Source organism: Hydractinia symbiolongicarpus, chromosome 5 (genome assembly GCF_029227915.1).
Source record: "Hydractinia symbiolongicarpus strain clone_291-10 chromosome 5, HSymV2.1, whole genome shotgun sequence".
Classification (NCBI taxonomy): domain Eukaryota; kingdom Metazoa; phylum Cnidaria; class Hydrozoa; order Anthoathecata; family Hydractiniidae; genus Hydractinia; species Hydractinia symbiolongicarpus.
Genome location: NC_079879.1, coordinates 8,990,483 through 9,003,594, shown reverse-complemented (window position 1 = coordinate 9,003,594; position 13,112 = coordinate 8,990,483). Strand labels below are relative to the sequence as shown.

Below are 13,112 nucleotides of genomic sequence, written 5' to 3'. Positions count from 1 at the left end.
TTTATTACATCAAGCCTTTGTTTATTTAATAATGTTAGGCTGCGTTTTATGGAATGATCCTTCTAAGCAGTTAAAAGGTATATAAATCTATAAATATATAAATCTTTTGAAAAGTAGCTGCACATTAAGATTTGGTCTTGACTTTATATGATAATTACTATATCAATCACACACCAATATGATTTTTTGATTTCTACATTTTGTGGAGGTTTCAAACTGCCATTTCAGGGAAGGCAATCAAATGCTGTTCTATTTTCGTTTTTTTGTTTAAAGTTCAAATGGTTTACTCCCTGATAATTGTAGTTAAAAAAATTATTATTAATTTTAACATTTTAATAGATTTTGTAAGCATAAATATAATTTTGTTCTCCAATGTCTACATATCGAGTTTTTTCTGGCATTCAGCCAACTGGTGTTCCACATCTTGGAAATTATCTTGGTGCTATTAAACACTGGGTTAACATTCAAACCAAAATGACCAGTAGCAGTCAGAAGAACCTTGTGATGTTTTGTGTGGTGGATTTGCACTCCTGTACAACTGTTCAAGATTCAAAAACAATGAAAGATAACATATTCAATATGGTAGCTTCGCTGTTAGCATGTGGAATTGATCCGAAAAAAAGTTTAATTTTCCAGCAATCGCAGGTAATGTCATTACTGTATGCCTTGTGTTTGTGTGTTAGCGTGGTAATCCTGAGTATCACAGTTGATTATCGCAACACAGTCAATAAAATATTTTAATTATCCTCATGCATAGAGTCAGTATTATAAACTGAAATAAAAATGATTTCTCATTTCCCCGTGCTTCTTAAGGCTAACTGCAAACAACATAACAATGTGGTGTGGCAATTTCACAGCCAAAAAGTGTGTTTGGATAATAATATTCTCATTTTTTATAGGTTCCTTATCACACCGATTTGGCCTGGTTTTTATCATGTCTTACTCCAATGGGACAGTTGAAGCGCATGCACCAGTGGAAGGTATGGTAGTCATAGTTACAGGATGTGCAAAACTCTGATGGATAATATTGCAGCTTAATATTATTCAGAATAATAATTGCTTAATGTAAGGTCTGCTTTAGGTACTATATAATTTAGTTAGAGAATGTTAATATTACAGCTTTTACTGAAATTAGTCAAACCTCTTTTTTCCATAAAGAAATGACTAATAACCTCTTAGCTTATACACAATTAAATAGTTTCAATTATTTATAAAAACTATTGCTTTTGATTGCAGTGTGTAGAAAACTTCAAAAGAAATTACTTCATATAGTTTTTTAGTCATTTTGTCAAACAGGTTGTTTTGGTACTGAAATTTCTACAATACAGTAGTTTATTTTAGAGCAAAAAAAGTAAAGATCGAGATCGCAACAACCTTGGTTTGTTTTCGTATCCTGTACTTATGGCTGCTGATATCTTATTGTATAAGTAAGTTTGGTGACTTTTTTATTTATTTGCTTATTATTTAGTAAGCTTTACGAGTTGAGAGCTAACCCTAACCCAAACTCAATGTTAACTCAATTTTATCATCAACTTTTTTCAAACTAATCCGCAAAATTTAATTCTCGCGAAAATGTTTTGTCTGTGTATATAAATATAACATTTAGCGTCGTGTATGTTTGTTTCAACCAGAATAAATATAAAAACATAAATATTTGACATGGTATAAAATTTCGACATTCCTTAATTTTATTTAAATTTATAATTTTATACATACTAGAAAGGTTTCTTGCTTAAAACGCATCTTTATTAAAACATCTGCATGCAAATATAAATGTGTGTCTTGTTTACCATTTTTGTTCTGCAGGTCAACCCATGTTCCAGTCGGTGAAGACCAGCTCCAGCATATCGAACTTGCGAGAGATTTATGTGACAACTTCAACAAAAAATACACGTATACGTTTCCTCACCCGAAAGCTATACTCACGCAATCGTCTCGTGTCATGAGTCTGAAAAATCCGCTTGAAAAAATGAGCAAGTCTCATCAAAGCGTGTCGTCGAGGATCGAGTTAACCGATAATCCGAATATTGTGTCGGAAAAACTGAAAAAAGCCGTAACTGATTCGGAACCGTATATTAGTGAAGATCTATCCGACAGACCAGGCGTACGCAATTTAGTAGACATTTATTGCGCATTAAGTGGAATGACTGTGGAAAATGTTGTGAGGAAATACCAAAACATTCAATATTTTACTCGAGATTTAAAAAATGACGTTACCGACTTAGTTATAGACACTATAAAACCAATCCAGAGCGAATTTGAAAAACTTCAAAATGAGAGGCCATATTTGGAAGAAATATTAAAAACTGGTTCGATTGAAGCAAACACTGTTGCTAGGGTAACAATGGACGAAGTTTACCGCAACATCGGTCTGAGGTAGCTCGTATTTATCAATAAGAAATAGCTTTTTAATAATTTATCAAAAAATTTACATCATTTTTAGTGTGTTTTGCTTTTCTTTTTTATCGTTTTTTTTTTGACTTCACCCCAATTTGTAAAATTATTTAAATTGAGGTGTTCACTTTAGCTACAACATTACTCTTGAGTAAATGCATTATTTGTGTATAGCTTCTTCAGGGAGGTTTAATGAACCTGACTGGCATTATGATTAGTACGGTATTTGCTATGTCATGATGTTTGGTTAATTTCTGAGATGCTTGTCGCATTAAAAAACGTAGCTTAAATCTCTTTAAACATAATTTTGCGCTCCTGCATTGCATCAGCGCTTTGGTCACCAGAGCACATATATCATAGATGAAGAAGTAAATAAAAAAAAACTGGGGAAAAGTGGGTGGTTAAAGGTACTGTCCGATTAAAAAACAATATCTTTTCTTTTGTTTTATTAAGTATCAAAAATAACGAAGATTGCACTCTTAAACAACAAAGATTTATCCAATACTTAGCACCAATACTTAGCAATACTTAGCACCATCGTTTGTTTGTTTTGATCATGCTGCACTAGCCTACCATCTTCACGAACTTTTGAACGCGGCAAAAGGACTGGGTCAATTCATTATTCAGCACATTTTTGCTTGTGACGTAGTTACCTGGCTTCTTATTAGGCGAACCCCCCCCCCCCCGACTTGCGCATCGAACGACTAAATGTTTATTTATAATTTTTTTCCTTTGTTTAAAAAAGTTCTTCATGAAGATAGCAATGAATGAAAATAATTCGCAGGTTCTAGGATTTCAATTCGAGCCGGAAAGAACAGCGAATGATGAGCTAGTTCCGACTTTTCAAGACGTAGACGAACATAACATTGGAAACCTTGTTGCTCCTACTCCTAAATGTGAGAGGATGCCCTCTGAAGTGTAGAATGTTTTTGCTGTCACGAGACAGGCTCTCAGTCTTTTTCAGGAATATTTGAGTAGGTGTGCGATGATTCGCACGTGTAAATCAAGTAACGCGTGCGATGTAAAACGCACGTGCAAACAGTGTTACGCCTGCGATACGGGCTCCGAGGTTATTTTTGTTGCGCATTCATTTTGCGGTAGAAAAGTGGGGGACGTTTTCAATCGTGAACCCCAAACACGATGATCGAGCGTCTACTAGTATAGCGACTCTCTCAATCTTAACTTCCTTTTCTACATGTCCGAAATAGTATGCATGACTATACTGTCATTTTTATATTTATTGTTTATTTTTCACAAGCAAATAGGCAAAAATATGCTTTGTTTTCAAATTAATAAAAAAAAATTTATCCACGTGGCTTAAATAAAATTTCAAAATTCATTCAAAAAGTTCAGCTACACTTTAACAAAATTTTTACAGAAAAAAATTTATACCGCCCGTGGGTTTCGGTTTTACAGGAATAAAGAAAAAATCCATTAAATTCGGACCTGCTATGGTTTCCAATTATTTTGTCAAATGAAGAAATTATCTACAATTAAATCCATGATAAATGTCTATTCCGCCTGTAAGTGCAGTTTTGCAGACTTGCTTCATCCGTGCTCCGTCGGCGTTTACCTCCGCATTAGTTAAGAACCGCATGGCTGGATTTCTTGTGTAAGACCTGGTTACCAACGACGAAGGGGCCAGGCAAAAGAGATTTATGTCTACGTAGTTCTTTTAACTAAGTCAGGAGTCGGTGAATTAGCTAGGATGGTCAGGTTGGCTATGAATAGGCTTGCTCGTGGATTAAAAGGACCAGGACTATTCAATAATTTCTGAGATCTAAAAGTGTCCGACCAATACGGAAATCTATCGGACGTTTTGTCTGACGACTGTCCAAAAATTATTTCGAGGGCTGCCATCGCACGCTACAAAATGGATTTTATAGGTTGATTTTGAAAACTCAATATTTATTTTTCAGGTGTGCGGGTTGACATTTCTCCTATCAGAGAGGAAATAAAATGGACACATTATTAAGTTTCTTTTTTATCATCTTTCCCGCATAGGAAATTTCAACTTTAACTATAAAAAAAGATTACAAAATGAAAGGGTCTTCTTTTTCTTTGTTGTCATCATTTTGGAGATGTGTGCATACATTCTCCATGCAGCTGGCGTAAAAGGCACCATTTCCGTGTCGGATAAAATGACGTTGTAAGCTTTCTCCACCCAGTTAATCAAGTGTTGTCGACTAGGCGGAGGAATCTGATCGTGCTTTTCATTTATTATTTCCGCAACATACTCAACCCAACATTTTCTTAGAATCGCCCTAAACGGTTTATTTATACCAGAAATTGGTGGAAATTAAAAAGTTTGAGAAGGAAAAAAAGCAGAAAGAAGAAGAGAAGAAAAAGAAAAAGTAACCTAAAAAATAAAAAAATATATAAAAAATAAAAAATTGAATATTTATCAAAGCGGCTTCGTTCAAGATTTTTCATTTCTTTTCCCTGGACTTTCACAGTTAGTAATTCCGTTCAATGTTACGTCTTTAAATCACACATTTGAGATTAAAAATAATGAACATTTTAGTTAATACAGCGCTAAGTGTATACATCACAACCTCGATCCCAGGACATGTTGTCTCTTTTTGCATATCGAACGGCGAGAATAAGGGTAGCGCCGACAAGAGAAAAAAGCCCTGGGACCGAGGTTGTATACAGCATCGAGTATGCCATGGATAATTAAACATAATGATCACGTAAGTATATAAGTTGATATGGACATCATAGAGACCGAAATTGTTTCTGTCATCACTCACATTATGCATATCTTGGAGCAGTTTGTTTTAGTTTCAGTGGCGATATCCCAAGTATTTGCATGGATAAACGTTCATGAAAGACTCAAAAATCGATATATTCACATAGAATCTCTTCGTACGCGTGCTGATTGGGTGCATGTCAGCAATCAACACGATGGCACTACATGGGGTTACTATGAAGATCTCCCTTCGCATCCTGAAGAGGAAGTACACTACGATTGTACCTTGACGTACAAGGTAGGGTGATTTTAGCATTTTTAAATATGACGCGCGGGTCATCACAAATGAACGCATTTTTATTTAGATTCGGCTGTGCGGTGAAAACTACGTATGTATGGAATCTGCATGCGAGGTGTACAATAGTAGATATCTTTGTGCTGGGTATCCTTACGATGAAGGTCGTCAAACAGTGAAACTTGTTCAAGTAAATTACCCGGATGGAGAGGTATATTTTTCGTAGAAACCCAGGTGGTGTTTCTCTTTTCCACTATGCAATATTGTATAATGCAAGCAGGCGAAAAGAGGCATACAAGCGTTTAATAATGTCATAGGAATCAAGTCAATGGACTATCGAATGTGAAGCAGAGGACTTAGAATCGTGCAGATTTACACCGCGCCGATTCTCTGACAAGGTAATGGTCCATCATTGGCAGGATGGCAAGAATACACCTGGAAATTACTATGCAACCATTGGTACTACGGATCAATACTACAAATGGCGCATCTTTGCCCCGGATCCTAGCGACCAGCAAGTGTAAGTTGTTTATATATTCTAAAATCATCAAAGTTCATAGGTCAGTAAAATGTTGGAAACCTCGTGCACGGTAGTTATTTCGGGAAACATCTTGCAAGTCCTTTGGACGAGGTTGTTGGAGTGGGTAAATCTTTAACAAGACCGTTTATACCGAAGCGTTAATGATTTTTATTTTAGTCAAATATTTCAACAAAGCAGCACTTCCACTGTAGATCAGCATTACGAAAAAAAAGTTGAAATTGGAATATCTCAAACAACATCTTCTACACATACAGTTACATCGACCACTACTGCAGAAGTAGGCGGAGCTTTCAAAGCATTCTCGGCTAGTGCATCGTCATCAATTAGCGATACATGGACGGTAAGTTAGCCCGCGGTATTCTGTAATTGACCCGCGGTATTCTTTGGAAATAGAAGTAAAGTTGGAACGCTTAGTTAGCCGTGGTATTCTTTAAAGTTTTTAAAATTTTAAGTTTAATTTTTTTGAAATTCTAGACGGCATCCTCCCAAACTTACGAGGTTAAAACTACTATTACAATAAAGGTGACAATCCCTCCTCAATCTACAATCACTGTGTATCAATTAATTGGAACATACGCTGGTCGATTTTCCGTTGGCTCAGAGGTATACAACACCACGCAAACAGCCAATGGTAAAACTACAAGCAAAATGATCGTCAATGAGAAAAACCTACGATTCCAAAAAGATGAATTGTAAACAAATTGTAAATATCGTCAATGCAAATAAATTGCTTATTACATATCTTCCTTTTTATCTCTGTCACAATAGATAAAACACTAAAGCGGACACTAGATGGGACAAAAAAGGGCACTTTTAAAGGTTTAAACTGTTATCTGCTGCGCTTATAGCAAATAACTGTCAGTTCTGAGGTGCTCCTTAAAAAAGGTTTAATGTACTCTGTTCACAGGAAAACAACAGCATACAGAAACATTTTAGACGTTTTATTTTTGCTCCTATAAACAAAAGCCTTTCTTCAACTATGCTTCACAATAATTACCAAATTTTATCGTTACCGTTATTATTGAAATTGCTTACCCAGGATAGCTAAAGTTCCTTTTGTTACTGCTGTTAATGAGGGTCCTAGTGCGTTTGAGCTACGAAAAGGCGTGCAAGCACAGGAATCGCTAAACTAGACAACCGCCTAAGATGAAAATCCTATACTCATACTGAGCGCTAAAGCCCGGTGCAAATCGATCAACATTCTCGTCAACATTTTGAGCAACTACATTCTACTGAAATGTGGCCATTCATTTTGCTCTTATTGCGAAATGGCGGAGAAGGAATTTGCATCATGTTTATTGCTGGCACTGGTAATAGTTAACGATGAAAAAAGCGACGCCCTACCAGAAAATGGATTCAAAGAAGGGGAGAGGAAGGACTCTATGCTATAATAATGAGGTGGATTACAACTCATTCATTCATATTTTACAGTTGATCGAGCCTTATACCACACCGTAGAATTTTGGTGTTGTAATCTCTGTGATTTGATCCTATTCGCTTGGTCAAAGCGAATGAGTGGAAACCGGCCTTAAGTCTTGTATACACTCTAACAAAAACATTCGAATTCGTGATAGAACATTCGAATTTAAAATTAAATGATTCGAAAATACTGAAAAGTGTTGATCAACATTTTTAGAGGTTTTTTTATTTTCGTCAACATGTTGATACTCATAACAAATCGAGTCAACATGTTTATCAACAAATGTTGACGGGTAATGTTGCTCAAAAAGTTGCCTCGATTTGCCCCGGCCTTGCAGAAAGGATAGATTTACACTTTTAGTATCTGGCGTGACTCGGCTGGGGTTTAGACCCAAGACCTCCTGCAATGGGAACGAACGCTCTATCATAAAGGCTAACTAGTCGGTCTTATATTTGAACTTTTATACCAACAACATTCTTGATCCAGCACGAATTAAAAAAAAACAAAGGTGAAGCGTCAAATTTCTTTGTATTTCAACTTATATATATACACTGTCTGTGGTTATAAAAAAATAGTAATTGACCAAAAAAGATTTTCAAGCTTTGGTACTAGTAATTTTCGCGTCTACTTAATTTTCGCGTCTATTTAATTTTCGCGAAGGTTGTAATAATATCAACACAATTCCTTGTAAATTTTGATTTTCTCAATATTGGGTAGGAAAACCAAAAATGTTTTCTAGCGAAAATTAATGCTTTTCAATGGTATCATACGAATAGCCAACACAGTACTTGTCCCCTATTTCCAAGGCCGCTGAAACTGAAATTGAAAAGTTGCATAAAAAATTTTCACCACTAAAAGGATAAGCTATCGCATTATTTAAAACAGAACTGATTTTTGGAGTTCGCTATTTTCTTTAAACTTAATTTTCACGAAATCGTTATCAAAAGTAGTTTTCTATTTTGTAGCAAAAAAACCCTAAAAAAAACGAAAGAATAAATATTTTTAAAAACACTTAATGTAATTCCCCATAATAACTAGAGAGATGTATATAAATTCGATATTTAAGAAATCGCTTTTTTTTAGCTGCGTCACCCTGCTCCGCAATATGAACGCATTGTAATCAATTTATCAGAATAGCGGAGGAACCGGTTTTCCTTCTTTTTCCAGATCTTTTCTCCACCTAAAGAAAAAAAATGGTTGTGAATGTCAACTATCACGTCAAGTAATAAACGCTAAAATGAATATAAATAAAGAAAAGTAAACAACCCTACTAAAAATTTTGAAAAACACTAAAAAATATTTCTGCAAGAAAATGTTTTTTAAATATTGACTAGTATGTCCAAAAAACATTGTGCACACATGATAACTTTACCTAAAACACACACACAACAACAACAACAACAACAACAACAACAACAACTTACATTAAAATTCGCGAGCATTGCATGATACCGACACCTGCCAAAAAAACATTAACACTAAACAGATTCCAATTTTTAGGAGTAATAACTGTTGAATATCGAGACCATAACATTCCTAAATAACGAAAAAAAAAATTAAAAGAAAAAATACATTTGTGTACTTTTAACATGGGAACAGCGGCGATTAAGCTGCACTTCATGATCAAATGTTGTACAAAATTTTACTGCTCTTTTTATGTTTATGCCTTACATTTTTTGTTTATTTAATTTTTTTAAAAAATTTAGGTAAAGTATGATATTGTAGCACAAAGAACCTGAATTCGTAAGTGAGATTAAGCCTATTAAAACCCATTGTACATCATTCGCCCCTATATCTTTTATACTGTCAAATACTCTACCTGGTGAAGCACTGGACAACCATGACAATAAATTACAAAAACCGTGACTTTATAAAGAAAAAAAATCATTCCTAAAATGACAATAAATTAAAATCACACTAAATTTTTAAATTCTTAAGGTCAAAAAACTTTTTTTTATTATAACTATTATTTTTTCACACAAAATAAAAAATGTTACCTGTAGCACCAAGGGCTGAGGATTGTGAAAAACTCAATTTTTCTGGCGGTCTATATGTATCAGAGATACCAGCAATAACTAATCCCTTAATTAAAAAAATTATAAAATTATTATGTCATTCATATAATTATAAACCCTACATTGCTATAATTACAAACAACAAAAACATTACCCATTTAAAGGCTGGTGCCCAAAAGTGAATAGTCTTTAAACCTAAACATAAATATTAAACTAAATAAATATAATTTTATATTCGCAGCAGAATTATAGTTTCAAAATGTAACAACAAAAAGTTACTATTGAAAAATGGCTGTTAGCATGAACAATTTTAGGAGACTTTATAAGGAATCAATATCTTGGTCTATTTTTCACATCATTTAGGAGATTTTATGTGTGGCCAACATGCTTAGGGGCCACTTGAAATGGACCAATTTCCTAAAGTTGTCCATCCGTTCCATTTTAAAACAGATAGATTGATGTCATCAAAATACCTTTAAACACCAATATTTTTATAACTATACATCAATAGTACATGATGCTATACATGTTTTTGACCAGCAATGTTCTTCTGACTTAGTGGCCCTTTCAACTAGTTAAGCCACCAATTGTTAAACACCAGCTGGTTTTAGGGTGTTTTTAATATGATGAGTATTACAGGAAATAAGATACTATGACTATTAAATGTACACACAACAATAAAATAACAAGCTCCTTACCAGCAGGGTGATTCCACATCGGAATCAACTTTTGAGGTAATCTCTTTTCTATTTGTAGTAAAAACCTTGCAGCTGCCATCCTAAATTTTTCACTGTATATATATATTAAAAAAATTAAATTATTTCAGCAGCTTGAAGTGGAAAATAAATAAAAATTCAGAGAGAATAATTTCAATATTTAACAAGGACCATGATGAGAACATAGTACAACATTCCATATATGTTATTACTCAGGATTAGTTCTTCTCTATTTTTTTTGTAGATTTGAAGAAAGCTTTTAATAGGGTGCCACTTAAAGTTATTTGGTGTGCCATAAAAATATTAGGTAAGTGGATAGTCAATAGGGCCTCAGTCCATGTATGGCAATGCTAAAAGTTGTGCCAGGATTAAAGATTAGTGATGAATTTTGCATTAGTGCTGTTTACTTAGTTCTTGAGTTCAGAAGCGGGTGTCAATAAGAATTATTATATGCAGGTGATTTAGTTCTCATAGCTGAATCAATTAGAAAAAGTAGTTAAATAGTTGGAGAAGTGAAAGAAAGAACTAGAAGAGAAAGGGTTAAGAGTGAGGGATGCAGCAAAAACAGTCAGGGAAAACTTTAATTACGCTGTGTTACTGTAACAAGGATTAGTATACTAGCTACCTTCAAATTAAATAAATGCTAGCTAGCTAACTATAGGTAGAAATGATTTTGAAAATATTCCTATTTCAACGTTTTTTTCTCATCCAATTCGATTTCAAGATTTTTAAGGTTTTTAAGAACCAGACATGTGACTAATGTGATTATGTGGTAGTAGCTAGAGTAGTAGTAAGTAGTAAAGTAGTAAATACATTTATTTGTTAAGTTAGATTACAAAAAATAAACTTTTTAAAAAAATAAATTGTCTAGAGTATAAATAATGCAATAATCTAACCTAACAGGAGAGCTAGTCAAATAGATAAATCTAATCAAGAGCTAGCCCCCCTGTCAACAACAAAAAAATAAGATAGACATATATATATATACGTGGTAGAAATAAATTAGAAGACAAAGACAAAACAAACAAAAAAACACAAGAAAAACAAACAAAAAATTAATAAATGAAATAAGATAAACAAAAATTAAACAAAATTAAATAAAAGAATATAGCTATATATATACAAAAAAATGAATAACTAATTAAACTTAAATTTAAATTTAAGTGTAGCAAATAAATTATTAGTTTATATATATTCCTTATAAGTATTTAAGAGCTATAACTAATTATGGTTTATCAAAATAATGGTACCCTAAGTAAAATATGGTCCCTTGTCCATTATGAGAAACAAGCTTAGCAGTGCAGGAAAAAGGGAAAAGATAAAGGGGATTCAGCTAACACAGAAAAAACAAAAACTAGCTGCGGATACAAAAAACGTATGTAATATTAGCACGAAATCGTTTAAATTCTCACGAAATATTTTAAGCCGTTGTTCTTAACAACAGCGTCCAAATAATTAAAACCGTCACGTGATTTGCATATTTTTAACGTAAATGGTGGATTCAGCTGCCATAATATGCCATTAAAAACAGCGACGCTAGCGAACTATGTGTCTCCAAAATGTTGTTTATTTCTTCGTTTGTTTGTTTGTTTGTTTGTTTGTTTGTTTGTTTATACTGTAGATTTATATCTGTACTTTCCAGAACTGTGATGTGCCATTAGCTACGCCTAGAGCTAACTAGCTAGCTAGGCTTTTTGTCCCCACCACAACACCACCATCCTCTCCGTGATAACAAGATCCAGATAATATCCCAAATCGCGTATCGATTTCTTTTAACATTTTTATGTTGGTACGAGTCATATTGAAGTCCCACACACGTAACGTCATACTGACATTAAAGGGAGAGATGGTAAGGCTGATGACATCAACGATAAGACAGTCAGGGAATTAATTAAGCTGTAGCTACAGCTTAAATTTGGATGTATGATGCAGTCTAATTAGTCTAATTTTACAGCTTAGTTAAGTTGTACAAAACTTTGATCGTCGAAAACACACATTAAAATGGATTTTAGCATATATCTAACTGAATAAATCCAATATTTACGTGCATATAAACATCTCCAACACATAAGCAGTACGGGATCTTTCCTGATCGGGTGAGTGTCCCCTGATTGAGTTAACCACTCGATCGAGTGAGTCGGCACTGCCGGTAAATGTTTAGCTAGCTAAATACATAACACACCGAAGGTGCTTGTGAGAGACTTATTTCTTGCCTATCAAGTCAGCTTAAGCTCTAGAGACAGCTAACTAGCTATGTTAAAGATATCAATATTTCTCTTATTTATTTTGTGTGAGATATGATAAAAAATATGCACATTTTTCTCTATATATCTTGTTATACTGGCTTCTTACTAAACTAATTCCAAGCCCATGTCTAAGACAACTAAAATGAGCTTCAAAGTCTCAACAACCTAGACTGAAAATATGCACCATGTAGTCAATCCAACTCAAGAAATCATCACTAGCATTGAAACGCCACAGTGTTTTTTTTTAAATCGGTGAAACGGCGCAAAATAAGTTTATGACTTAATGTAAACAAAAATTTTATTGCACTTTTGGCAAAAGTAATTTTAGGCAAGAAAAATACTCATCCAATTCAGGTAAGTCTGTCTCGAACGGGTGGCTGCGCACTCACTCGATCGGGTAATCCCGTACTGATAAGTGTTTTCGTAGCACCCCAGAGATCCGCTAAATTTGAAGTTTTGAAAATGGCTGCTTAAATAGGATGTATCACTTGACGTGACATCCTTACTAGGATGAAGTACAGCTTAAATAGACTATCACTACAATGAACTATTGTTTCTATTCCATATCTTTTGAACCCGGGGTGCTGGAAATACCCTTCTTCTTTTATAATGTAGTGGTCAAACTGACAATGAAAGAGCTGCAGCAGTGATTTGGCTAAAAATTACTTTTTTTGAGAAATCAGGGAAAAAAAATTTCCACCTCCTAATTTTGATGTATGTCACCTAATTAAGCTGTATGATACAGCTTATTTAAGAAATCTCCAATAAGCTATACAGCTTAATTAAGAGGATT

The 13,112-nt window shown here is 34.0% G+C and overlaps 3 protein-coding genes across 4 annotated transcripts; 2 read left to right on the top strand and 1 right to left on the bottom strand.

Annotated features, from left to right (window-relative positions):
- The first annotated feature begins 83 nt into the window (after positions 1 to 83).
- LOC130644630 (tryptophan--tRNA ligase, mitochondrial-like) lies at positions 84 to 2,442 on the top strand. The gene is made up of 4 exons (XM_057450309.1): positions 84 to 645; positions 900 to 980; positions 1,342 to 1,427; positions 1,807 to 2,442. Exons 1-4 carry the CDS (start codon positions 373 to 375, stop codon positions 2,378 to 2,380), a joined length of 1,014 nt encoding a protein of 337 aa, XP_057306292.1. The 5' UTR covers positions 84 to 372; the 3' UTR covers positions 2,381 to 2,442.
- Positions 2,443 to 5,090: 2,648 nt separating this feature from the next.
- Positions 5,091 to 6,661, top strand: LOC130644629 (uncharacterized). Its single transcript, XM_057450308.1, has 5 exons — positions 5,091 to 5,384; positions 5,452 to 5,592; positions 5,699 to 5,901; positions 6,079 to 6,262; positions 6,397 to 6,661. Exons 1-5 carry the CDS (start codon positions 5,106 to 5,108, stop codon positions 6,616 to 6,618), a joined length of 1,029 nt encoding a protein of 342 aa, XP_057306291.1. The 5' UTR covers positions 5,091 to 5,105; the 3' UTR covers positions 6,619 to 6,661.
- Positions 6,662 to 7,853: 1,192 nt separating this feature from the next.
- Positions 7,854 to 10,214, bottom strand: LOC130644634 (uncharacterized). Of its 2 annotated transcripts, XM_057450314.1 has the most exons (6): positions 10,056 to 10,214; positions 9,512 to 9,552; positions 9,340 to 9,424; positions 9,162 to 9,232; positions 8,767 to 8,878; positions 7,854 to 8,522 (listed from the first exon to the last, which is right to left on the bottom strand). In XM_057450314.1, the coding sequence occupies exons 1-5, from the start codon at positions 10,132 to 10,134 to the stop codon at positions 8,768 to 8,770; spliced, it is 387 nt and encodes a 128-aa protein (XP_057306297.1). In that variant the 5' UTR covers positions 10,135 to 10,214; the 3' UTR covers positions 7,854 to 8,522; position 8,767. The 2 variants fall into 2 exon arrangements, with proteins under 2 accessions (XP_057306297.1, XP_057306298.1); XM_057450315.1 differs by lacking the exon at positions 9,162 to 9,232 and having other exon boundaries at positions 10,056 to 10,210.
- Positions 10,215 to 13,112: the final 2,898 nt, after the last annotated feature.

Coding starts and splice junctions, on each gene's coding strand:
- LOC130644629 (XM_057450308.1), top strand. CDS start 5,106: ATGGACATCATAGAGACCGAAATTGTTTCTGTCATCACTCACATTATG. Junction 5,385..5,451: donor ATTGTACCTTGACGTACAAG/GTAGGGTGATTT, acceptor ATTTTTATTTAG/ATTCGGCTGTGCGGTGAAAA. Junction 5,593..5,698: donor TAAATTACCCGGATGGAGAG/GTATATTTTTCG, acceptor ATAATGTCATAG/GAATCAAGTCAATGGACTAT.
- LOC130644634 (XM_057450314.1), bottom strand. CDS start 10,134: ATGGCAGCTGCAAGGTTTTTACTACAAATAGAAAAGAGATTACCTCAA. Junction 9,425..9,511: donor GGGCACCAGCCTTTAAATGG/GTAATGTTTTTG, acceptor TTTTTAATTAAG/GGATTAGTTATTGCTGGTAT. Junction 8,879..9,161: donor GTTGTCCAGTGCTTCACCAG/GTAGAGTATTTG, acceptor TTCGTTATTTAG/GAATGTTATGGTCTCGATAT.
- LOC130644630 (XM_057450309.1), top strand. CDS start 373: ATGTCTACATATCGAGTTTTTTCTGGCATTCAGCCAACTGGTGTTCCA. Junction 646..899: donor TAATTTTCCAGCAATCGCAG/GTAATGTCATTA, acceptor CATTTTTTATAG/GTTCCTTATCACACCGATTT. Junction 1,428..1,806: donor GCTGATATCTTATTGTATAA/GTAAGTTTGGTG, acceptor TTTGTTCTGCAG/GTCAACCCATGTTCCAGTCG.